Source organism: Aegilops tauschii, chromosome 5 (assembly GCF_002575655.3).
Source record: "Aegilops tauschii subsp. strangulata cultivar AL8/78 chromosome 5, Aet v6.0, whole genome shotgun sequence".
Lineage (NCBI taxonomy): Eukaryota > Viridiplantae > Streptophyta > Magnoliopsida > Poales > Poaceae > Aegilops > Aegilops tauschii.
The window spans coordinates 418,656,994-418,684,255 of record NC_053039.3 but is presented as its reverse complement, the minus strand read 5'-3'; the positions used below and the strand labels follow the sequence as shown (position 1 = coordinate 418,684,255).

The 27,262-nt window shown below is 49.0% G+C and overlaps 1 protein-coding gene and 1 non-coding gene across 2 annotated transcripts; one reads left to right on the top strand and one right to left on the bottom strand.

Annotated features, from left to right (window-relative positions):
• Nucleotides 1-4,166: 4,166 nt before the first annotated feature.
• On the top strand, nucleotides 4,167-4,238 carry TRNAP-UGG (transfer RNA proline (anticodon UGG)). Its single transcript has one exon. It is a non-coding gene; the product is annotated as a tRNA-Pro (tRNA).
• A 2,153-nt stretch (nucleotides 4,239-6,391) lies between these two features.
• On the bottom strand, nucleotides 6,392-7,988 carry LOC109731668 (flotillin-like protein 2). Its single transcript, XM_020290837.1, has 2 exons — nucleotides 7,023-7,988; nucleotides 6,392-6,916 (listed from the first exon to the last, which is right to left on the bottom strand). The coding sequence occupies exons 1-2, from the start codon at nucleotides 7,986-7,988 to the stop codon at nucleotides 6,392-6,394; spliced, it is 1,491 nt and encodes a 496-aa protein (XP_020146426.1).
• Nucleotides 7,989-27,262: the final 19,274 nt, after the last annotated feature.

The following is a 27,262-nucleotide window of genomic DNA, read 5'->3' as shown; positions in this document are numbered from 1 at the left end:
GTGCATGTGCGTTATTTTCGTGAATACGCAAAGTTTGCGTATCTTTTCATTGATAGATAGAAAAAGAATGAGTACAATAGAAGATACAACACATGACATGAACGCAAGGGGGCATCCGCATGGTGCCCGACGCAGAGAGAAGGGTGCTCAGCCCAAACAGGGAGAAACACACAGCTAAACCCACCCAACCTAAAACTAGAGGAGCAGACCGCATGAGCAGGACGTCGAACATTTTCAATTCCAACACTAGGGACTCCGCGAGCGAGCAAGATAGCACCTTCAAGAAGGGGAACGACATCGTGATGCCGCCGCCATCCGTCCGAAAAGCCGGACCTAGGGTTTTCCCTAAAGCTCAAAGAGGGGCTCGGCTAAAGCCATGGCAGCGCCTCCAAGAAGGGAAACAACATCCACGGGTGTCGCCGCTGCTAGCATCGGCAAGCCGAGCATGGCTTTCGCCAGGCCTGATTCCGAGCAATCCCGTAGCCACCAGATCAGGATCCGAAGATGCAAGAGACAATCCGTTCGTCGATCGCTGCCTCAGAAGCAGGGTGGGGCTACACCTAGCCTCGACAAAACGCGAGCTTTGCAACCGACATGGCGTGTAGGCAGACGGGATTGGAGAGGCAGCGGGGCAGAGAGCCGACACGAATGGTAGGATGGCGGTCGATGCTGCTGGCAATCCAGAGCCGGAAGGGAACGCAGCTCCGTGATGCCGGAGGCATAGCCACCAGGACGCCGACGAACTGAAGATGCTGGAAGGGACGCAGCAACCGGTTAGTCGGGGCCGAAACCGCGGCAGTGGGGACGCCGACAGACCATGGACACTGGAGAACGCATGTCTGTGGTCGCCGGGACCGAAGCAGTGCCGACAAAGAACCACCAGGAAACTTCAGCCGCCTGCCAAAGGATGTTGTGACCGCACACATGCAGGTCGTTGCCGCAGCTCGGAGGAGGCGCCGTCAGGGACGAAGGGTGGCCTGCACCGATGCAGGGCCGAGCCCTGGCCTGCCCGACCAACTCCTCCAAGGGCCTCCCCCGCCCAAAATAGCAGCATCAAGAAGAGTTGTGCCATGGGGGATAGGAGGCGGACGGTGGAGAGTCACCGCGAGCAAGGCCGCGCCGCCGCACCGGAACAACAGGAGGGGGCCGCAGTAGATGGACGGGAGGGAGAGCGCATGGCGTGCCAGATCCAATATGGGGTCGAGGGAGGAAGGGGACTCGAGCTCGAGGTGGTGGGGGCGGGGGGTCCGCCCCGCCGCAACCATCTTCGGGCGCAACGCGGCCACACCGTTCAACCATCCAGCGACGGTGTTGCGGGGAGGCTGTGGCGATGCGGGGGTCCGGTGTAGGGAAAGGGGTGGTGGGGAAAATGAAATCGCCGCGTCGCCGCCATCCCGGGGCGCGGTCTGGCTTCGCTGTGGCGATGCGGCTGGGGTGAGACGGGTGGGAGCTCCTGGGGGCGGCGAGGGTTTCCCCCGTGTCGCGGGCAACACGCAGAGGGGGGCGGGGGGCATATGCCCCTAACCTAATAAACCTCCAGCCATGTTGCCGCTTATTTTCCTTTCCACCCTCGTCAACGAACCGCGTGTAAGCTGATCACAACACATCTAAATATTACCCGAAAAGTGTAATGCCCACACGTGTGGGCGTTAGCCAACTCACCCACACGCCTCCATCACCGTCCAGTAACTTCTGCACGAATTTTGGCACGAATTAGCTGATTTTGTATGCCACGTAGGACAACTCGTTGTGTGGTGTGTGAGAGAGGTCGCCCACACATCCGTTTTACCACACGGAGGGGCCGGTGTGTGGGCGTTTAGCAGTTCGCCCACACACCAGTTTTCAGTCACGCACAAGGGCTGGTGTGTGGGCGTTTGCCATCTCGCCCACACGCCCGTCTCCTCTCCCACACCCAAGCTGCCAGTTGCCATGCGTTTTGCAGTGTACATGGCAACTGCCCTAGTGTGATTGCAAGCAGATGCCAACTCTCTCTTTTTTTACCCGAACATGTCAGTTGCCATATGTTTTGCATGGTACATGGCAAACTGCCCTAGCGTGCACGTAAGCAGATGGCAACTGCCCTAGCGTGCTTGTGAGCACATGGCAACTCTTTTTTTTACCCGAACATGTTTTTTGCCATGCCTTTTTTTGTAGCGCTACATGGCAACTGCCTAGTGTTAGTAGGTGGCAACTCCTAAAGTTTTGAAATCATGGCAACTGCAGTAGACCAGACCACACATGGCAACAACTGTAGTTGTCCAAAAAATGGCAATCTGGAATTTTGACCTGAGATGGCAACTGCAGTTGAGCAAACATGGCAACTGTAGTTGTCCGACATGGCAACCGTAGTTTAGCGACATGGCAACTGCACTTAAACGAACATGGACGAGGGTCCGGCCCATGGCAACTGCGGGGCGCGCGGTAAAGTGTCACGTGGGGCGTGCGGGACCACGAGGTACGAGGGCTGACGTACCGGGCGTGTGGGCGTTATCTATTTCGCCCACACGCACGCGTGTAAGAGGGACCGGGAGGAAAAAAAGAGGCGTGTGGGCGCTAGTTGTTTTGCCCACACACATACGTGTGGGCTGGTCCTCTTAGCCACCACATACAACGTGTGGGCAGATTCCTTAACGCCCACACGTGTGGCAGTTATCGGCGTCCATATTACCAGATGCAAACATCACCCAACTAATGAACAGCATGTGCAATTTTTTGCAAACAAATAGCACAAACTAATGCAAACCCCAACAAAAATTCTATTGTCTACGCTTCTTCTTTCTCAACTCTAGAAAGAAATCGATTGAAGATGACGAGTCAGTGATTCCCCAGCGGTGCATAACTTCATGCTTGCTCCAGCCGCTAGTGGAGGCCATGCACATGCACGCAAAGTTTTCCTAGTAACCGTACATCCATCACCACATACCACGAGCCACGCAACCAACGATGCAAGCGCACATCTCACGCAGATTAATTAGAAGGCATGATCGTCTAATGCTGATCGAGCAAAGTTGGGAACCCTGTTCCGGGAGATAAAGTTTCTGCTCCGTATGAGCTTTGTAGAGCTGAAGGTTGTCTTTCAACCACCGAACCACGTGAGTGTAATGTGCCAGCAAACCTGCTTGCAGGTCGTGGTGTTAGGCTAGAACCAAGCAGTCAACATGTTTGGCTTACTGGTTTTCCCTCTGATATAATGTATGCTGTGGCCGACGATTTGGTCGCGACCACTAGCTAATGAAATGCATGGTGTTCCGCATCAGAAAAAATGAATGAATAGAAGGCAGCCATAAGTATTATTATTTTACGGAAAAACTTCCGATCTATTCATCTTTAATCATGGTATTACAACAAACATCGGAAATAATAAAAATTACATCCAGATCCGTAGACCACTTAGCGACGATTACAAGCACTGAAGCCACTCTAGATTGATTGTCTTCTATCCCTACTATTATTTCCGCCTTCACTGCCCCTCCTTCGCCGAAGCCAGAAAAAAACTTGTTATAGTAGACAATCGGAAAGTCGTTGTGCTAAGACCTCATAGAACTAGCGCACCAGAATAGCAACCGACACCGTTGAAGAGAAGCGTAGATAAAAAAAACAACTAAAGACACACGAACATAGATGAACTATGATTAAATCCGAGCAAATCCACCAAGAACAAATCCGTCGAAGATACACCACTGGAATGGGGACTAGGCGCAATGCGAATCACGCGGCACACATTCTAGCTAGGGAAGGCTACCTGAATAAGTTATGTAAGACTTGGTTTTCTATTCCCCCACTCTGTATTCATGACATTATTGCGGCCGAGGCCGCCTAGGTAATAAAACGGCATCAAGTTCCCCTAAAAGAAGTAGGTATAAATATATAGCAGCATACAAAAAAGGTTTCCCGCAAAAAAAAGGTTATAAATGAATTATAAATATTGTGAAGATATGTTTCGGCACATGCTCAGATATAATCTAAAAAGGAGGGCGATATTGCCGCTACCGCCATGGAATTTAAAGGATGGGACGGAGAGAGAGTTCTGAAAGACTGGTCGAGAAGTCGATCTACTTCGTTTGAGAAAAATATATAAATCGTCCAAGTAGCTGTAAGCTACCCGTCGCCAGGAGCAAGTGAAGTATTTAGAATAAGTACGTGATTAATTACAAGTAAATCAACTCGGGCGTTTGGTCTAGTGGTATGATTCTTGCTTTGGGTGCGAGAGGTCGCGAGTTCGATTCTCGCAACGCCCCAACTTTTTCTTATTTTTGTGTCCTGGTGCAATTTCTTCCTACAACTAAATCAGATGCTGGGAGGGACCTCTCTCGAGTCCCGACTGCCCGTGCTTATGCCCATTCAGTTGTAATAAAACCACTCTAGAGTCCTATTCAGAACTTCCCCGCTCCGCGGAGTTGGGGAGCTGCGTTTTGGCAGCTCCGTCAAATTAAGCTAATGTATGGTCCGCTCCGGGAGCGAAGTTAAAGGAGTCGAGAGGAACCGAACAGTCCCTAGATTGATTGTCTTCTATCCCTATTATTCAATGTCACTCCTCAACCACTAGGCCTAGCTAAGTCGTGTTAAGCTTCCTCCCAAAATACAAAGTCATGTATAAACTAATTGATGAGAGGCCAGTTGATAGAGAGTTATAGATGCCTAATATTACCTCAGTCCCGAATTAATTGTCTTACTTTGTAATACATCCGTATCTAGACAAATTCGAGATAACTAATTCAGGACGGATGGAGTAGCTAACAACCGGCACCCAGAATATTTGCCAGTTGCAAGGCAACGACCAAATCAACGTAAATTTGAGCAAAAGTGCTTTCATGGAAATTTATGTGGATATAAGAAAGAAAGGAAGTTTGCACGCATGAATTTTGATACAAGAATGAATGGTCTAGTTAAGAGGTGTAACTACGTGGCCGGGCAACCACAACTTTCCCTATCTGCTGGGTGGCGGGGTTGTGCTGCGTCTACTCTTGCTGCTATCGTTGCAAGCTGCGGGAACAGTATGGGCACCCGGATAAGCCCTGCATAGACTGTTGTGTCCACCTGTTTGCCAGGACTATCATGAGCTCAAGAGTCAAGAGCAACGGCTTCTACATGGGCGCGCGTAAATAAACTCATCTTACTCTATCTTTTCGTATTTGATTTCACATGACGTGACTTTCACAAACAATTTCAATATTATTAACGTATAACTTTTACTTTTTAAAGTTATAACCACAAGTAATTTGTAATATAAAGGTAAGTAAGTCAATTTTATGTCACATAAAATACATACTAATACATGAATTGCGGTGGTTTAGCAGCTACTCCTTCTGGTCGAATTAGAAATTGAAATTCACACATACTTCATGAAATTGTTGAAGATGGAAATCTTGTAATTATTTTTTCTGATTAAGCGAACGATTATGTACTAAATAGTACTTTCAAATAGAGATCGTGGTTTGCGCCTCCCGTCGGCGCCGCCGCAGATTGGCTTCATCTTCCGTGGCCTTATGGCCATAGAGGCGTACGTGGTGGATCTCGACCCTTGCATATGGGAGGGCTCCTGCTCCGTTTTCAGGTGTTTTTAGGTGTCCGTTTAGGGTTTGCATCCTACTCCGGAAAATGAGACAGCGGCGGATACCTGAAGTTTCAATATGGTTCTCCCCGTCTAGCCTTCGTCCTGGTGGTGCGATTTAGTAGGCATTTGTCTTTGGGGTCTTTGCCCTTCTGTGTTCGTGTGTCTTCAAATTGGATCCTTTCGATGCTTCTCTTCATCGGCGACAGTTGTTGTTTTGATGTGCGGGTCCTATTGGGTCTTAGCACGATGACTATTCGACTGCTTAACACAACAAGGTTTGCTTGACTACAGTGAGGGAAGGGTAATGACGGCGCGCCTTCGGCTCGCTCCAGTGCTTGTAGTTGTCGGTAGGTGGTCTATGGATAACTTTTACTTTTAGTGTTCTTTGTACTGTCTTGATACATGATGAAAAGATCAAAAGTTTTTCCCAAAAGAAAACATGTACATCTCGATAAGTTTGGAAGTTAATTTGGATGCTGAGGATCATCAACTTCGAAATAAGAATTTAAATTACTCCCTCTATAAACTAATATAAGAGCGTTTAGATCACTAAAGTAGTTATCTAAACACTCTTATATTAGTTTACGGAGGAAGTACTTCTCTATGTCGACCCAGCAACGAACAATTCAAATAAGATTTTTTCTTTCAATCAAGTTGTTTCAAAGTATTGGACAACTAAGAAGTAGCAAACGGTAGCCACATTAACACCTAATATTTCCCCTAAAAAAACACCTAAATTGCGACAACGAGGAACCAAAACTTTCTAACGAACAGCAAGCTCGATTCTAACAAGGTATATACTCCACGACGAGTCATGGGCAGAGTACACATCGACGATTAGTTGGCAGCATTGTCCTTGGGCAGAGTACACATCCACGCCGGCGGCGACATCCCCGTCTGCTCGTGCACCGTCGACAGAAGCGGCGGAAGCATCTTGTAGACCCCGGCCACCTGCTGCAGCGCGCTGACGGCGGCAGCCTCTCCGCCTGCGTTCCCGGCGTCACCACCACAGTTACTCCAGATGCTGATCTTGGGCTGCATGCCGTTGACTGCTCCAGCGTTGATGCGGGCCATCTCCGTGTACATGCCGCCGTCAATCATGAGGTAGTCTCTGAGAGCGTGGTAGTTGCCGCCGAGCGCCTGGAGCATGGACGCCACGTACTCTGTCTTGGCCTTGCCCACCAGAGCCACCGACTCCGCCTCCTTCTGCTTGGCGTAGAGCTTGGCGTCCTCGGCCATCTTCTGCTCGAAGAACTTGGCGTCCGCCTGCGCCTTGCGCGCCTCCGCCGTCCTCATCTGCTCGAACAGCGCCGCCTCGGCCGCCTTCTGTCTGCTGTGCAACAGCGCGTTTGAGTCTTGAACCTACAGGCATGCACGAGAATATATATTTTTGAGAGATCGGTCATCTATGAGAATATTTGAGCACATGTATGGTTTGGATTCTTTGGAACTATGGATAATGTGGTACCTGTGTGTCGTACTGCACGGTAGCTTTGCTGAGCTGCTCGGCCTTGAGCTTCTCAGTCTGGCGCATGGCGTTCTTAATCTCGACCTCCATCTGGAGCTCGGCCTCGCGGATGGCGACGGCCTTGGCCGCCTCAACCTCGGCTACCTTGGCCTGCTTGTCCCACCCGGCCTTCTTCATGGCCAGCTCCGCCTTGGCCGCGGCGATGTCCGCCTCCCTTGCATTCTCGAACACCTGCACCTCGGCCTTCACCTTGGCCTCCTCCTTTTGCCCCTGACCCATCTGCCGCACCGACAGCACCTTGGTCTCGGCGTCCACCTTGGCGGCGTTCTGCCGGGTCAGCCCCTCTCTCTCCTTGGCGCCCACCTCCCCCTTCATCCGGGCCTCCGCCACGTCCACCTTGGCCTGGTTCGCGGCGTCCTGCTGCGTCTTCTGGCCGAGGTAGGAGAAGTACTCGTGCCCCGGCACGTCCACCAGCTGCTTCACGTTGGCGTTGTAGATGAAGAGCCCGAACTGCTTGAGCTCCAGCTGCACCCTGTCGAACACCTTCTCCTTGAAGGTCTTGGTCCCCTTGAAGATCTCCTCCATGGTGAGCTCGGCGGCGAGCACGCGGGTCTCGCCCTCGATGACCCCCTTGACGAGGTCGTGGACGTGGCTGGTGTTGTGATGCAGCGGGGCGATGAGCTTGGCGTAGAGCAGGAGCTGCGCCTGGAGCTCCTCCTTGTCCGCCGCCTCGTCGCCGATGGCGCTGATCTTGGGGCCGATGGTGAAGACGGCGGGGAGGATGAAGGGCAGCTTCTCGGCGCTCATGGCGTGCACCTCGAACTCGTAGTTGACGGGCGAGATGCAGAGCTTCTTGCATTGCTGCCCGACGAACACCCACGCCTTCTTCGCGAGCTTCACGTCGTCGATGCCCCACCCGGTGATGGCCAGGTACTCCGACGCGTCGGCGACATGAAAACTCGCCATATTCTACTGCCTCGATCGGCGGATCTCTAGTTAGCTACTCAACTGATCTATCTATGACGAGAAGATAACCACGTTCCAAAAAAGAGCCAATCTGTGGCCTGTATATATAGGAGTATAACAGGGACGGGAAGGCTGTTGCCTCGCCGTTGGGCACACGAGTACAGCCTTATCGCCGTATCAGAAACAATCTGTCCCCGAGCGAGGCGCCAGACGGGTAGGAGTAATGCGTTTATGAAGCTGAAAACCAGGAACCTAACGGTCGTACATGGGGCGGCTTCGTGAAAAACGAAGGAACAAAAGCAGAGCGTTGAACCGGCAGAACATAATGCGTCTGGCAGGGAGACCTCCTATACGGCGCTTAACGCGCCAGTTAGCAGACGATTGTTGGGCCTCAGCCCATTAGCGGTCGCCTGTTCGCTGCCGATTTTGCCAGGCTTTTTAGCCGTTTTTTTTTTAAATCGGCTGTTCTTTTTTATTTCGGATGGTCCTTTATATTTTATTGAAAACAACTTTGGAATTTTCAAATGACGACGATAACTGCCACACGTGTGGGCGTTAAGGGGTCTGCCCACACATTTTGTGTGGTGCCTAAGAGGACCAGCCCACACGCCTACGTGTGGGCAAAACAACTAGCACCCACACGCCTCTTTTTTTTTCTTGCGATCCCTCTCACACGCCTATGTGTGGGCAAAAAGCATAACATCCACACGACCTCTCTCAGCCACCTACCTCACGGTCCCGCACGCCCCGCGTGACAGTCACCACGCGTCCCCGCCGTTGCCATGGTCTGGACCCTCTTCAATGTCCGTTTAACTGCAGTTGCCATGTCGCTGAACTAAAGTTGTCATGTCGGACAACTACAGTTGCCATGGTTGCTCAACTGCAGTTGTCATCTTAGGTCAAGTGCCATATGCCATTTTGGACAACTGCAGCTGTTGCCATGTATGGTCTTGTTGGGGATATAACTACTGGCGTAACCCGCCCAGGAGGGGCCGGGTTACGTTAGGGTAATTCATCATATGAAGCCCAATGTCAAAGCTTGAAGATGGCGGTTCAATAAAGGGCCTAAAGCCCGTGGGTGATTTAAGGCCCGTAGTGATAAACCGCCGTAATGGCGTGACTTGTGTTGTAAGGCAAGATTAACTAGTTACCGAGCCGGATACTGTTTATAAGCCGGCCGGGACTCTGTAGGCCGCGGGGCGTCAGCCCGTGTATATAAGGGGATGACCCGCCGGCGGCTTAGGACAAGTAACATCAAATCGGTAGCCAGGCATAGCGGATTCGCTCCTTGGTCATCGAAACCCTAGTAATTCCACCTCAACTGGAGTAGGCTTTTACCTTCACCGTAAGGGGCCGAACCAGTATAACCCACGTGTCCTTTGTCCCGCTTTAACCCCTTTAAGCTTCCTAGTTGCGATGGCTCCACGACTAAGTCCTTTCGCAAGGGCATCTACCGTGACTATTCCACGACAGTTGGCGCCCACCGTGGGGCCAGCGCACGGCGGATTTGAGTTCTTGAAGGGCAGCTTCGAAGGGCTCAAGGGATACGCTGTGGGCCGGATGACCAAGAGTTGTCGCGGCAAGCTTTACATCAACGACGCAGGCTGGGGCCCCGACGCCGGCTCAATCGAGTACGGGTACCGGGTCCCCTTCGGCGGAATCCACGTTTTCATTGGCAAGATCGGTGAGCCGGGCCCTGAGCCGGACATCTGCACCGACCTCACTGAGACGGCTCAGCGTGCGAGACCCGCCCGGACTCTGCCCGCTTTGAAGCGTGCTTTCGTGGGATGCATCCACGGAGGACTCTCAGAAGGATCTAGATCTAGCGATGAGACGGCTATCTGCTCTGATGATGAATCATCCATAGGTGAGACGGACTCGTTGTATCAACTTCGAGACGGCAGGCTCGGGGGTTGTTCCGATGACGACAGTATTCCGGACCCTTTTGAGCCGCCGAGCTGGGTTGGAATCTTCATGGCCGGCACGCAGCTTGTTCAAAACTCCGCCGCTGGGGCAGGAGGCCCTGTGCACTCACCGGCTCAGGTGCTGATGGATCTCACGGATAAGATGACTGCCCTGCTAACCGCCACGGTCGTCCCTGCGGATCAAGCTCAAGATGATGCGGAGGTGGCACAGTTAAAGCTGGATATAGCACGAGCCAAGGAAGATCTGGCAGCGGAGGGAATCAGGATGGCTGCAGAACGGGCGGCTCTGGACGCCCAGACTCAACTGATTCAGGCGCAGTCTTTCCGGCTCACGATGGATCAGAACGCATCCAATGAGGTCATGAGAAGGAGGCATCAGAAGGCTCAATCTCGGCTCCCTCCGGTTTATGATCCTCGAAACCTCTTCAACACGCCCGGTGCAGGGCCCAGTAACCCGCCAGAAATCATGGCACCCGGGGCAGGGACGCCGGTTCAGCCGCAAGTGATGGGGCCTCCCCGTGTGAATACTGCCCCACCTCAATACGTGCCGATACCACCGGGTCATTATTCTAATCCGTTGGAAAACATGATCGCTGCAGCGGCGCGACTGGCGGCTCTCCCAGTCGAGGGTGACTCTCCAACGGCGGTCGAAACCCGCAGGGTCAGAGAACTTCTTCAGACGACTCTGGCACAACAGGAGGCATATTCATATAGCCGGGACAGGATTCATTCAACCCCTCGTCCAAACCGGAGCCCAAGTTATAGCAGACACATGGTTTCAGCGACCGGCTCAAGCAACGTCCGGCGCCGTGACTTGCCAGCTGGCCACGGCCCGGCGCATAACGGAGCCTTTAACGCGGTAGACCAAGACAGAGCAAGTCAAGAGGTGGAGCAGGCGGCTCAGCTGACAGCTCACCAACCCTTCCCGGTTTATTCGACGGCTTTTATCGAGGCAGGCATAGCTACGAGGACCGGAGGTGTCCCTTGTCTGGTGCCGGCTCTCCGTAACGAACGTCTGCCCAAAGATTTCAAAGGACCTAGGAAGGTACCTAATTACACGGCTGATTTACAGCCCGGAGCATGGATTGAAAGCTACGAGATGGCTATGGAGTTGCTGGAGGTCAGCGAAGCGGCAATGGCCAAATACTTCACCATGATGTTGGATGGGACTGCCCGCACTTGGTTAAAGGGACTGCCACCTAATTCCATCGGGTCATGGGCAGAGCTGAAAGCCCGGTTCATCCAAAACTTCAAAGATACCTGTAGGCAATCTATGTCAATTGTGGATTTGACTAACTGCAAGCAGCAAGAAGGCGAGTCTACGACCCATTGGGTACGCCGGGTCAAGGAAATAATACATTCGTCTGATAAGATTGGTGCCGGCTTTGCAGTTTTTATGTTGGAGCAAAATTGTCGTTTTGCGCCCCTGAAGATGAAGCTTGGGCGGCTCAAGCGCGATTGCAACGATATGGGTACGCTGATGGCGGCTCTGGTCAAGTACGCCGACTCTGGTAGTACCAAGGATCCCGCGTCTGATGGGGAAAAGACAGGGAAGGGAAAGAAGAATGGCAACGACAAGGGCCCTCAGCATAACCCGGCGAATCAGGGAGGTAATAAGCGTAAGGCTGGTGATGGTATGGAGTTTGTGGCCAACACCAACACGCAGGGTAACAATCTTCGACGTAAGGGGAGACAGCCTCCCCGGTCTGGCGGGTCAGGCCCGACGCTTGAGCAGTTGTTAAATGAGCCCTGCCCAAGGCATGGCTCTAGGGAGAAGCCGGCCACTCATCTATGGAAAGACTGCGCGATCATGAAAGCTTTCAAGAATTCCAACATGTTCAACGGTAACAATGGGCAGGGCGGCGGCTCAGGTGGCAGCGGCTTTCATGGCCCGGGCGGCGGTTCAAATTCCAATTTTCAGAATTCTCAAGGTAATCAAGGTGGTTTTAACCAGCAATCTGGCCAGGGTAATCAGCAGCAGCAGCAGGGGGGATACCAGACCCATCCAAAGCAGCTCAACAGTGGACAGTATCATGTGTTTACTACCAGTTTGTGCAAGCGAGACCAGAAGCTTCATAAGAGGGCTGTGAATGCTGTTGAGCCGGCAGTTCCACGTTACTTACGATGGTCTGAACAGCCGATTGTATGGAGTAGGGAAGATCACCCTCCCCGGGTTGATAATCCAGGTCACTTGGCCTTGGTGGTGGCTCCTCAAGTTGGTGGGTATAAATTCACTAAGGTACTCATGGACGGAGGCAGTAGCATCAACATCCTTTATTATGAGACCTTCCGTCGTATGGGATTAACTGATAAAAACCTCAACCAGTCTAATACTGTTTTCCATGGTGTGGTGCCCGGTAAGTCGGCGTATCCAGTTGGTAAGATCGAGCTGGAAGTAGCCTTTGGAAATCAGTACAATTACAGGGCGGAAAAACTGACTTTTGAGGTGGTCAAAATAAGAAGCCCGTACCATGCTTTATTTGGGCGGCCGGCTTACGCCAAGTTTATGGCACGGCCGTGTTACGTATATTTGCAGCTCAAGATGCCGGGTCACAATGGGACCATTACGGTTCATGGCAGCCGAAAGATAGCCTTGGAGTGCGAGGAAGGTGACGCTGCTTACGCTGAATCTGTTTGTGCGACAGAGGAATTAAAGTTTTACAAGGATAATGTTGACCCGGCAGATATGACGTCTTTGAAAAAGCCGACCACGGAGCATGAGCCGGTAATGAAATTTAAGTCGGCCGATGAGACTAAGCTTATTGACTTTGTGCCTGGCGACTCGTCTAAGCAGTTCAGCATCAGTGCCAATCTAGATCCTAAATAGAAAGCACGCTCATCGAGTTCATCCGTGAGAACCGGGACATCTTTGCATGGAAACCTTCTGACATGCCGGGTGTACCGAGAGAGCTCGCTGAGTACGCTCTTAATATTGATCCAAAATTTAAGCCAATCAAGCAATTTCTCCAGCGGTTTAATGCAGAGAGGCGGAAAGCCATTGGTGAGGAAGTGGCCCGGCTCTTGGCGGCCGGGTTCATCTTTGAAGTCTTTCATCCAGAATGGCTAGCTAACTCGGTGCTCGTGCTCAAGAAGAACGGCACCTGGCGTATGTGTGTGGATTATACGGATTTAAACAAGGCTTGTCCGGCTGATCCTTTTGCTCTCCCCCGTATTGATCAAATTATTGATGCTACGGCGGGTTGTGAGCGTTTAAGTTTTTTGGACACTTACCCTGGATACCATCAGATCAAAATGGCAGTTAAGGACCAAGAGAAGACGGCGTTCATTACCCCTTTTGGAGCCTTCTGTTATGTGTCTATGTCGTTTGGGCTCAAGAGCGCCCAGACAACTTACCAGCGGTGCATACAGAATTGTCTTCATAATCAGATTGGGCGCAACGTTCATGCCTATGTGGATGATATTGTGGTAAAATCCAGAGAGAAGGAGACTTTGATAGACGATCTGAGGGAGACCTTTGGTAATCTCCGGGTCTACAATATGATGCTTAACCTGGCCAAGTGCGTCTTCGGTGTTCCTGCAGGCAAGCTCTTGGGTTTTCTGGTTTCTCATAGAGGCATTGAAGCTAACCCGGAGAAGATCAAGGCAATCACCTCCCTGTCTAAGCCAGCGTGTATAAATGACGTCCAACGTCTGGCAGGTCGGATCGCTGCTTTAAGTCGATTTATAAGCCGGTTGGGTGAAAAGGCCAAACCGCTGTATCAGATGATGAAGAAAACAGATGACTTTGTCTGGAGTGATGCTGCCAACACCGCTTTTGAGGATTTGAAAAGACAGTTAGCTGAACCGCCAGTTCTTGCAGCTCCTGTTGATAAGGAGCCCTTATTATTGTATGTAGCTGCTAACACACGAGCCGTCAGTGTGGCCATCGTGGTGGAGCCCAAGGAGGCGGGTAAGGAACATCCGGTTCAGCGGCCGGTTTACTACGTCAGCGAAGTACTTATTGAGTCCAAGCAACGGTATCCACATTGGCAGAAGCTTGTTTATGGGGTATTCATGGCAAGCCGGAAGCTTAAGCAATATTTCCAGGCCCACCCTATCACTGTGGTTAGTTCTGCTCCTTTAGGAGATATCATCCAAAACAGAGAAGCCACAGGAAGAGTCGCTAAGTGGGCCATTGAACTTGGGCCTCGTGATCTAAAGTATGTGCCACGCACAGCTATCAAATCACAAGCATTGGTAAATTTCATCAACGATTGGACAGAGCTGCAGATGCCTGAAGAGAAATCGGATAACACATACTGGACTATTCACTTCGACGGATCCAGGCAATTGGAGGGCTCGGGGGCTGGAGTCGTATTAGCTTCCCCTCGAGATGACAAATTTTGTTATGTACTACGGTTGATGTTTCCTTGTACTAACAATGCAGCTGAGTACGAGGCTTTGCTCCATGGTCTTCGGATGGCTAAGGAGATGAGTTTAAGCCGGGTGAGGTGCTTTGGCGACTCCGATTTGGTGGCCCAACAAGTATCAGGCAAGTGGGATTCCAAGGACCCCCTCATGGCGGCTTATCGCCGTGAAGTTGATGCCATTGCCGGACATTTTTAGGGTTACCAAGTAGAGCACATTGACCGCAGAAAGAACAAGGCGGCTGATGCCTTAAGCCGGCTGGGCTCTCAGCGAAAGCCGGTGCCGCCTAATACTTTCTTGGATATTCTGCATAACCCTTCTGTCAAGTTACCTACAGAGGAAGACTTGGCTGTTCCAGACCCTGAAGCACAGTTGGTGGCGGCTCTTCATGTTATCCCAGATTGGACAGTGCCATAGTTGGCTTACATGACCCGGGGAGAATTGCCTGAGGATGAACTTTTGGCCAGACAAATAACCCGGCGGTCTAAGTCAATGATAATTGCCAATGGCGAGTTGCATCATCGCAGTGTCACTGGGGCTTTTCAGCGTTGTGTTTCCCCTGAGGAAGGGCAAGAAATTTGACGAGAGATTCACAAGGGGGATTGTGGCCATCATGCCGGCTCAAAATCCCTTGTGGCTAAAGCTTTTCATCACGGCTTTTATTGGCTGACGGCTCATGCTGATGCAGAGGACTTAGTCAGTAAATGTGACGGTTGTCAGAAGTTCTCAAGACGTGCTCACATGCCGGCTCAAGAGTTGAGGATGATTCCAATCACTTGGCCGTTTGCAGTCTGGGGGCTTGATATGGTTGGACCTTTCAAAAGGTCCAAGGATAAGAAGACCCATCTCTTGGTGGCGGTTGACAAGTTCACAAAGTGGGTTGAGGCAGAGGCAGTTAGTAAGTGTGATGCGGCCACGGCGGTTCAGTTCATGAAAAAGGTGATATTTCGCTTTGGTTTTCCACACAGCATTATAACTGACAATGGTACCAATCTGTCTAAAGGCGCCATGGAAGAATTTTGTCAACAAGAACATATTCGACTTGATGTTTCATCCGTGGCTCACCCCCAATCCAATGGTCAAGCTGAGAGAGCCAATCAGGAAATCTTGAAAGGCATCAAGCCCCGGCTTTTGGTCCCTTTGCAGCGGACGCCGGGTTGTTGGGTGGAGGAGTTACCCTCTGTGATATGGAGCATCAATACTACTCCTAATAGGTCTACGGGTTATACGCCTTTCTTCATGGTTTACGGAGCCGAGGCGGTGCTCCCTAGCGACATCCGTCATGACTCGCCTCGTGTGGTGGCTTATGTTGAGACGGACAATGAACAAGCGCGTCAGGATGCTCTTGACTTGTTGGATGAACAACGTGATATAGCAGCAGCTCGCTCGGCGATTTACCAACAAGACCTGCGCCGCTATCACAGCCGCCGGGTTAAGTCCAGGACCTTTCAGGAAGGTGACTTGGTGCTCCAGCTCATCCAGGATCAAACAGATGCACACAAGTTATCCCCACCTTGGGAAGGGCCCTTTGTGGTCAGCAAGAACTTGCACAATGGGTCATACTACCTCATCGATGTTCGAGAGCACAAAGATTCACGTAAGTTGGAGGAGGAGACCCGCCGGTCGTGGAATATAGCTCAGCTTCGGCCTTATTACACTTGAGCCACCGGCTCTCATAATGTACATACTTCCGTGACAATGTATATATTATGATAAATAATAAAGCAGGACCTCTGTCCTTTTCCCCTCAAAGGTAACAGGTGTCGTTGTTATTGCCGTTATGATCTCACATGGTCACTTGGGGGATGATCCGGCTTACGATCGTATTCGAATCTAGCCGTTAGAAATTATGATCACTAGGGGGCTTCCTGTTCAAACATAGGTCGTATTCGAACCAAAGAGAACATAGCTGTCGATACCCTCTTGATCAGCGCACTGCCGAGCTCATTGGGGAGTTTTCTTAGTCATATTTGAACCATAGCTCAACCCCCTTTTGAGAACCGACCTGGATCGTATTCGAATCAGCGTCGTTAAACAACTCTCAAGGTCATTTGGGGGCTTCCTGTTCAAACATAGGTCGTATTCGAACCAAAGAGAACATAGCTGTCGGTACTGTTGGAAATATGCCCTAGAGGCAATAATAAATGGTTATTATTATATTTCTTTGTTCATGGTAATTGTCCATTATTCATGCTATAATTGTATTGTCCGGAAATCGTAATACATGTGTGAATTCATAGACAACACCATGTCCCTAGTGAGCCTCTAGATGACTAGCTCGTTGATCAACAGATAGTCATGGTTTCCTGACTATGGACATTGGATGTCGTTGATAACGGGATCACATCATTAGGAGAATGATGTGATGGACAAGACCCAATCCTAAGCATAGCATAAAAGATCGTGTAGTTTCGTTTGCTAGAGCTTTTCCAATGTCAAGTATCTTTTCCTTAGACCATGAGATCGTGCAACTCCCGGATACCGTAGGAGTGCTTTGGGTGTGCCAAACGTCACAACGTAACTGGGTGACTATAAAGGTGCATTACGGGTATCTCCGAAAGTGTCTGTTGGGTTGGCACGGATCGAGACTGGGATTTGTCACTCCGTGTGACGGAGAGGTATCTCTGGGCCCACTCGGTAATGCATCATCATAATGAGCTCAATGTGACTAAAGCGTTAGTCACGGGATCATGCATTGCGTTACGAGTAAAGAGACTTGCCGGTAACGAGATTGAACAAGGTATTGGGATACCGACGATCGAATCTCGGGCAAGTAACATACCGATTGACAAAGGGAATTGCATACGGATTGATTGAATCCTCGACATCGTGGTTCATCTGATGATATCATCGTGGAACATGTGGGAGCCAACATGGGTATCCAGATCCCGCTGTTGGTTATTGACCGGAGAGGCGTCTCGGTCATGTCTGCATGTCTCCCGAACCCGTAGGGTCTACACACTTAAGGTCCGGTGATGCTAGGGTTGTAGAGATATATGTATGCGGAAACCCGAAAGTTGTTCGGAGTCCCGGATGAGATCCCGGACGTCACGAGAGGTTCCGGAATGGTCCGGAGGTAAAGATTTATATATGGGAAGTCTTATTTTGGTCGCCAGAAAAGTTTCGCGCTTTATCGGTATTGTACCGGGAGTGCCGAAAGGGGTCCGGGGGTCCACCAAGGGGGTCCACCAGCCCCGGGGGGCCACATGGGCTGTAAGGGGTGCGCCTTGGCCTATATGGGCCAAGGGCACCAGCCCCAAGAAGCCCATGCGCAAGAGATAAGAAAAAAAGGGAGAGTCCTAAAGGGGGAAGGCACCTCCGAGGTGCCTTGGGGGGGAAGGACTCCCCCCTGGCCGCACCCTTCCTTGAAGGAAGGGGCAAGGCTGCGCCCCCCCTCTCCCTTGGCCCTATATATAGTGGGGGGAAGGGAGGGCAGCAACATCTAAGCCTTGGGCGCCTCCCTCCTCCCCTGCAACACCTCTCTCTCTCTCGCAGAAGCTCGGCGAAGCCCTGCCGGAGACCCGCTACATCCACCACCACGCCGTCGTGCTGTTGGATCTCCATCAACCTCTCCTTCCCCCTTGCTGGATCAAGAAGGAGGAGACGTCGCTGCACCGTACGTGTGTTGAACGCGGAGGTGCCGTCCGTTCGGCACTCGGTTATCGGTGATTTGGATCACGGCGAGTACGACTCCGTCATCCACGTTCATTGGAACGCTTCCGCTCGCGATCTACAAGGGTATGTAGATCCACTCCTTTCCCCTCGTTGGTAGTAGACTCCATAGATGCATCTTGGTGAGCGTAGGAAAATTTTAAACTATGCTACGATTCCCAGCAGTGGTATCAGAGCCAGGTCTATGCGTAGTTACTATGCACGAGTAGAACACAAAGCAGTTGTGGGCGTTGAGTTTGCCAATTCTTCTTGCCGCTACTAGTCGTTTCTTGTTTCGGCGGCATTGTAGGATGAAGCGGCCCGGACCGACCTTACACGTACGCTTACGTGAGACAGGTTCCACCGACTGACATGCACTAGATGCATAAGGTGGCTAGCGGGTGTCTGTCTCTCCTACTTTAGTCGGAACAGATTCGATGAAAAGGGTCCTTATGAAGGGTAAATAGAAATTGGCAAATCACGTTGTGGTCATACGTAGGTAAGAAACGTTCTTGCTAGAAACCTACAAACCACGTAAAAAACTTGCAACAACAATTAGAGGACGTCTAACTTGTTTTTGCAGCAAGTGCTATGTGATGTGATATGGCCAGAAGATGTGATGAATGATATATGTGATGTATGAGATTGATCATATTCTTGTAATAGGAATCACGACTTGCATGTCGATGAGTATGACAACCGGCAGGAGCCATAGGAGTTGTCTTTATTATTTTGTATGACCTGCGTGTCATTGAATAACGCCATGTAAATTACTTTACTTTGTTGCTAAACGAGTTAGCCATAGAAGTAGAAGTAATCGTTGGCGTGACGACTTCATGAAGACACAATGATGGAGATCATGATGATGGAGATCATGGTGTCATGCCGGTGACGAAGATGATCATGGTGCCCCGAAGATGGAGATCAAAGGAGCATGATGATATTGGCCATATCATGTCACTATTTGATTGCATGTGATGTTTATCATGTTTTTGCATCTTATTTGCTTAGAACGACGGTAGTAAGTAAGATGATCCCTTATAATAATTTCAAGAAAGTGTTCACCCTAACTGTGCACCGTTGCGAAGGTTCGTTGTTTCGAAGCACCACGTGATGATCGGGTGTGATAGATTCTAACGTTCGAATACAACGGGTGTTGACGAGCCTAGCATGTACAGACATGGCCTCGGAACACACGCAATACACTTAGGTTGACTTGACGAGCCTAGCATGTACAGACATGGCCTTGGAACACAGAGGACCGAAAGGTCGAGCATGAGTCGTATAGAAGATACGATCAACATGGAGATGTTCACCGATCTTGACTAGTCCGTCTCACGTGATGATCGGACACGGCCTAGTTAAACTCGGATCATGTTTCACTTAGATGACTAGAGGGATGTCTATCTGAGTGGGAGTTCATAATCAGATGAACTTCATTATCATGAACATAGTCAAAAAGGTATTTGCAAATTATGTCATAGCTTGCGCTTTAGTTCTACTGGTTAAGATATGTTCCTAGAGAAAATTTAGTTGAAAATTGGTAGTAGCAATTATGCGGACTGGGTCCGTAAACTGAGGATTGTCCTCATTGCTGCACAGAAGGCTTATGTCCTTAATGCACCGCTCGGTGTGCTGAACCTCAGCGTCGTCTGTAGATGTTACGAAACATCTGGCATACACGTTTTGATGACTACGTGATAGTTCAGTGCGGTTTAGAATTGTGGCACCAAAGATGTTTTGAAACGTCGCAGAACATGTGAGATGTTCCGAAGACTGAAATTGGGATTTCAGACTAGTGCCCACGTCAAGAGGTATGAGACCTCTGACAAGTTTCTTAAGCCTGCAAACTAAGGGAGAAAAGCTCAATCGTTGAGCGTGTGCTCAGATAGTCTGAGTGCCACAATCGCTTGAATCGAGTGGGAGTTAATCTCCCAGATGAGATAGTGATAGTTCTCCATAGTCACTGCCACCAAGCTAGTAGAGCTTCGTGATGAACTATAACATATCAAGGATAATCATGATGATCCTTGAGCTATTCGCGATGTTTGACACCGCGAGAGTAGAAATCAAGAAGGAGCATCAATTGTTGATGGTTAGTAAAACCACTAGTTTTAGAAGGGCAAGGGCAAAAGGGATACTTCATGAAACAGCAAGTCGTTTGCTGCTCTAGTGAAGAATCCCAAGGTTGAACCCAAACCCGAGACTAAGTGCTTCTGTAATGAGAGGAACGGTCACTGAAGCAGTACTACCCTAGATACTTGGTAGATGAGAAGGCAGGCAAGGTCGACAGAAGTATATTGGATATACGTTATATGAATGTGTACTTTACTAGTACTCCTAGCAGCACCAGGGTATTAGATACTGGTTCGGTTGCTAAGTGTTAGTAACTCGAAATAAAAGCTGCGGAATAAATGGAGACTAGCTAAAGGTGAGATGACGATATGTGTTGGAAGTGTTTCCAAGGTTGATGTGATCAAGCATCGCATGCTTCCTCTACCATCGAGATTTGGTGTTTGCGTTGAACATGATTGGATTATGTTTACCGCAAAACGGTTATTCATTTAAGGAGAATAATGGTTACTCTGTTTATTTGAATAATACCTTCAATGGTCTTGCACCTAAAATGAATCTCGATCGTAGTGATACACATGTTCATGCCAAAAGATATAAGATAGTAATGATAGTACCACATACTTGTGGCACTGCCACTTGAGTCATATTGGTGTAGAACGCATGAAGAAGCTCCATGTAGGTGGATCTTTGGACTCACTCATTTTTGAAAAGATTGAGACATGCGAACCATGTCTATTGGTATATATGCATGAAGAAACTCCATACAGATGGATCGTTTGGACTCACTTGATTATGAATCACTTGAGACATGCAAATCATACCACATCGGCAAGATGACTGAAAGGCCTCGTTTTCAGTAAGATGGAACAAGAGAGCAATTTATTGGAAGTAATACATTTTGATGTATGCAGTCCAATGAATGCTAAGGCATGCGGTGGATATCGTTATGTTCTTACTTCACAGATGATTTGAGTCGATACTGAGTGTATTTACTTGATGAAACACTAGTCTGAATTATTGAAAGGTTCAAGCAATTTCAGAGTGAAGTTGAAGATCGTCGTGACAAGAGGATAAAATGTCTGTGATATGATCATAGAGATGAGTATCTGAGATACGAGTTTGGCACCCAATTGAGACATTGTGGAAAGTGTTTCACAATTAATACCGCCTGGAACACCATAGTGTGATGGTGTGTCCGAACATCATAACTGCACCCTATTGGATATGGTGCATACCATGATGTTTCTTATCAAATTACCACTATCGTTTATGGGTTAGGCATTAGAGGCAACCGCATTCACTTTAAAAGGGGCACCACGCAATTCCGTTGAGACGACACCATTTATAGAAACCTAAGTTGTCGTTTCTTAAAAGTTTGGGGCTGCGATGCTTATGTGAAAAAGTTTTAGGTTGATAAGCTCGAACCCAAAGCGGATAAATGCATCTTCATAGAATACCCAAAAACAGTTGGGTATACCTCCTATTTCAGATCTGGAAGCAAAAGTAATTGCTTCTAGAAACGAGTCCTTTCTCGAGGAAAAGTTTCTCTCGAAAGAATTGAGTGGGAGGATGGTGGAGACTTGATAAGGTTATCGAACCGTCGCTTCAACTAGTGTGTAGCAGGGCACAGGAAGTTGTTCCTGTGGCACCTACACCAATTGAAGTGGAAGCTTATGATAGTGATCATGAAACTTCGGATCAAGTCACTACCAAACCTCGTAGGACGACGAGGATGCGCACTACTTCAGAGTAATGCGTGATCCAGTCTTGGAAGTCATGTTGCTAGACAACAATGAACCTACGAGCTATGGAGAAGCGATGGTGGGCCCATATTCCGACGAATGGCTCGAGGCCATGAAATCCGAGATAGAATCCATGTATCAGAACAAAGCATGGACTTTGGTGAACTTGCCCGATGATCGGCAAGCCATTGAGATAAATGGATCTTTAAGAAGAAGACGGACATGGACGGTAATGTTACCGTCTATGAAGCTCGACTTGTGGCAAAGAGTATTTTCACAAGTTCAAGGAGTTGACTACGATGAGTTTTTCTCATCCGTAGCGATGCTTAGGTCCGTCGGAATCATGTTAGCATTAGCTACATTTATGAAATCTGGCAGATGGATGTCAAAACGAGTTTCCTTACCAGTTTTCGTAAGGAAAGGTTGTATGTGATACAATCAGAAAGGTTTTGTCGATCCTAAGGATGCTAAAAGGTATGCTAGCTCCAGCGATCCTTCCATGGATTAGAGCAAGCATCTCGGAGTCAGAATATACGCTTTGATGGAGTGATCAAAGTTTTTGGGTTTATACAAAGTTTGTTGGAAACTTGTATTTACAATAAAGTGAGTGGGAGCACTACAACATTTCTGATAAGTATATGTGAATGACATATTGTTGATCCGAAATGATGTAAAATTTCTGGAAAGCATAAAGGGTTGTTTGAAAGGAGTTTTTCAAAGGAAGACCTGGATAAAGCTGCTTACATATTGGGCATCAAGATCCATAGAGATAGATCAAGACGCCTGATGATACTTTCAAAAGACAGCACACCTTGACATGATTTTGAAAGAGTTCAAAATAGATCAGCAAAGAAGGAGTTCTTGGCTGTGTTACAAGGTGTGAGTATTGAGTGAGACTCAAGACCTGACCACAGCGGAAGATAGAGAAAGGACGAAGGTCGTCCCCTATGCTTTAGACATAGGCTCTATAGTATGCTATGCTGTGTACCGCACATGTAGTGTGCCTTGCCATGAGTTGGTCAAGAGGGTACAATGGTGATCCGGGAAAGGATCTCATGACAGCGGTCGAACTTATCCTTAGTACCTAGTGGATTAAGGAATTTTCTCGATTATGGAGGTGGAAAGGAGTTCGTCGTAAATGGTTACGTCGATGCGAACTTTGACACTAATCCGGATGACTCTGAGTAGCAAACCGGATTCGTATAGTAGAGCAATTATTTGAAATGGCTCCAAATAGCGTGTGGTAGCATCCACAAGATGACATAGATATTCGTAAAGCACACGGTTCTGAAAGGTTCAGACCCGTTGACTAATAACCTCTCTCACAAGCATAACATGACCAAACCAGAACACATTGAGTGATAATCACATAGTGATGTGAACTAGATTGTTGACTCTAGTAAACTCTTTAGATGTTGGTCACATGGTGATGTGACCAGTGAGTGTTAATCACATGGTGATGTGAACTAGATTATTGACTCTAGTGCAAGTGGGATACTGTTGGAAATATGCCCTAGAGGCAATAATAAATGGTTATTATTATATTTCTTTGTTCATGGTAATTGTCCATTATTCATGCTATAATTGTATTGTCCGGAAATCGTAATACATGTGTGAATTCATAGACAACACCATGTCCCTAGTGAGCCTCTAGATGACTAGCTCGTTGATCAACAGATAGTCATGGTTTCCTGACTATGGACATTGGATGTCGTTGATAACGGGATCACATCATTAGGAGAATGATGTGATGGACAAGACCCAATCCTAAGCATAGCATAAAAGATCGTGTAGTTTCGTTTGCTAGAGCTTTTCCAATGTCAAGTATCTTTTCCTTAGACCATGAGATCGTGCAACTCCCGGATACCGTAGGAGTGCTTTGGGTGTGCCAAACGTCACAACGTAACTGGGTGACTATAAAGGTGCATTACGGGTATCTCCGAAAGTGTCTGTTGGGTTGGCACGGATCGAGACTGGGATTTGTCACTCCGTGTGACGGAGAGGTATCTCTGGGCCCACTCGGTAATGCATCATCATAATGAGCTCAATGAGACTAAAGCGTTAGTCACGGGATCATGCATTGCGTTACGAGTAAAGAGACTTGCCGGTAACGAGATTGAACAAGGTATTGGGATACCGACGATCGAATCTCGGGCAAGTAACATACCGATTGACAAAGGGAATTGCATACGGATTGATTGAATCCTCGACACCGTGGTTCATCTGATGATATCATCATGGAACATGTGGGAGCCAACATGGGTATCCAGATCCCGCTGTTGGTTATTGACCGGAGAGGCGTCTCGGTCATGTCTGCATGTCTCCCGAACCCGTAGGGTCTACACACTTAAGGTCCGGTGATGCTAGGGTTGTAGAGATATATGTATGCGGAAACCCGAAAGTTGTTCGGAGTCCCGGATGAGATCCCGGACGTCACGAGAGGTTCCGGAATGGTCCGGAGGTAAAGATTTATATATGGGAAGTCTTATTTTGGTCGCCAGAAAAGTTTCGCGCTTTATCGGTATTGTACCGGGAGTGCCGAAAGGGGTCCGGGGGTCCACCAAGGGGGTCCACCAGCCCCGGGGGGCCACATGGGCTGTAAGGGGTGCGCCTTGGCCTATATGGGCCAAGGGCACCAGCCCCAAGAAGCCCATGCGCAAGAGATAAGAAAAAAAGGGAGAGTCCTAAAGGGGGAAGGCACCTCCGAGGTGCCTTGGGGGGGAAGGACTCCCCCCTGGCCGCACCCTTCCTTGAAGGAAGGGGCAAGGCTGCGCCCCCCCTCTCCCTTGGCCCTATATATAGTGGGGGGAAGGGAGGGCAGCAACATCTAAGCCTTGGGCGCCTCCCTCCTCCCCTGCAACACCTCTCTCTCTCTCGCAGAAGCTCGGCGAAGCCCTGCCGGAGACCCGCTACATCCACCACCACGCCGTCGTGCTGTTGGATCTCCATCAACCTCTCCTTCCCCCTTGCTGGATCAAGAAGGAGGAGACGTCGCTGCACCGTACGTGTGTTGAACGCGGAGGTGCCGTCCGTTCGGCACTCGGTTATCGGTGATTTGGATCACGGCGAGTACGACTCCGTCATCCACGTTCATTGGAACGCTTCCGCTCGCGATCTACAAGGGTATGTAGATCCACTCCTTTCCCCTCGTTGGTAGTAGACTCCATAGATGCATCTTGGTGAGCGTAGGAAAATTTTAAACTATGCTACGATTCCCAACAGGTACCCTCTTGATCGGCAACGCCAAAGCCACTGGGGGCTATATGATCATATTCGAATCTTAGCTTAACCCATTTGGGACGGTTTTCTGGTCGTATTCGAACCAGAGGCCTTAAGGTTTTTTTGAAATTTCTTCTTGCAAACAATTTTTTGGATTTTACTTGACGTTCTTTTTGATCATATCTAAGGTGTTCACGGGTGGTTTTTATTCCACCGGCTTAACCTTGATCAATAACGTTGATAGCACATAATAAATATCATATGTGCTGGTAAACCGGGGTTGGGTTCTCAACCTCATTGTTCAGATCGCATAAACCGGCAGCATAATCGAAGGATCACAGGTATGCTGTTATGATTATGTCTCAAAGATATGATTGCGAACCAGTTTTTATGATTATTACTTACTCCGGTTATATGTAAAATATATGACCCTCCAGGCGGTAAGCCGCCAAGGTACTTGTGATTTGTTCTATATGCTGGACAATTAAAGCAAGGAAAGCAGAGGATCAGTATAATACGGGTGAATATAAGATGGCGGCTTAAGAAGTGTTGAGCGCCACACAAATGCGCAATGGCACGACAAAATTAAGTATTTTCCTACTCTATTACATGACTCCCCGAGTCCAAAAGGTGAGGCATTGTTTTTTGTCAAGACATAACCATGAGCCGCCTGAGGGATCAAAGGTGTTGTTGGGCTGAAGCTTCCGGTTCATCCCTTTCCGCTCCTCCGGCTGTTTCCCTGTCCTGGAAGGTTGATGATTTCCAGTCAGTGCCACTCAAGGCTTCAAATTCAGCTTCATCATCAATTAACTCGGCCGGGTCAACTTCAAGGGCGAAGGTATGCTTACGAGTTGGAGGGATCAGGCTGATTGCTTCATAACGCGGGGTTGGAATTCTCTGATTCTCGGCATCATAACCCGGTTGATACTTGGTGAGATCTGTATCGTTGCCAATCAGAGTGGCCACAGGGCGTATGTCCTTCACGCAAGCGGCGAAATCCTTCTGCAAATGGAGCGCCGTCCTCCTTCAAGCTGGGATAACCAAGGGCGATGTCGGCCGGGTCTAGCTCCAGTAGCCACGCCTTGGCCCGGCTTAATGCAGCTATGGCTCCGGCTCTTGCAGAAGCTCATCTCAGTTCTTGGAATCGTTGAGGTAGCACGGCAAGCCGCCTTAGCACGTCCGCCAGATGAGTGGGAACTTCATTTGACAGAGCTACGACAGCTAAAGCACGTTGTGACCCGGTGTAGAGTTGTTCCACCAGGGTATAAATGGCCTTCAGCTTTGTCAGCATGCTCTGGTTGAGATTGGAACTCCTGGGGCCTGCATTGCAAAGTCAGGTGAGCTAATGACAATTGAGATACTTGTTGAAAAGGATTTAAAATAGCTAACACTTGCAGAGTAACTTACCAAAGATTGCTGAGACCATCTGGGATACATGGCGTTTTAAGCCGGATAATTCGGCGGTTGTTTCTGCAAGAGTAGCCTCCGCTTGTTCAGCCCGGTTGAGCAAAGCGGCCTTTTCATCAGCCCAGGCCTTTCTTTCTGCTTCAAACTTCCTTTTCAGTTTCTCTTGAGTAGATACACTGAATTCAAACTTGGAATTTGCCTTTTGTGTCTCATTCTCTTGAGTTTTCAATCGAGTCTTCAGTTCAGAGATCTCCAACTCAAATTGATTAATGGCGGCCTGTATAAATTCCGGGTCACAGTTAGGGTGATCATAATGCAATATTAAGTCCCAAGCACTTTGCAAGCAAAGACACTTGGCACTTGGGGGCTAATGTATGCTGAAGAGCTCTATTTACAGTGGCGGTTTATGAAAGTAAGTCCCAAGCACTTTGCAGGCAAATGTACTTGGCACTTGGGGGCTAATGCATATTGTTGTTCAAATACTTGGTTAAAACACGGTGAGGGCTGGATCAAATCTGCTATCTAAGCCGGACCTTGTGCGCTACCGGATAAGCCGGTTTTCTTGCGGTAATTACTAAGCTGGTGTTAAGTCTACAACATATTTGATCATAAGCAGTAGACTTGGGGGCTGGTAGAGTTAAGATAACTAAGGAATAAGCAATGTGAATTATACCTCAGATTTTTGGTGAATCTGCTTCACCATGTCAATTTCCAAGTCACGGCTGTTGTGCACTTGATTCAGATAGCCAGTGACGATGTCTCCAATACTCAGATGAGCATAATTAGTAACGTTCAGTTTGGCTTTGCGGCGTTCCAGAAGTTCTTCTTTGGCAGAACATTTGGCCAGCGCGGTAGGTCTCCCCGGTTCAACAAAGTCCGTCCGGGT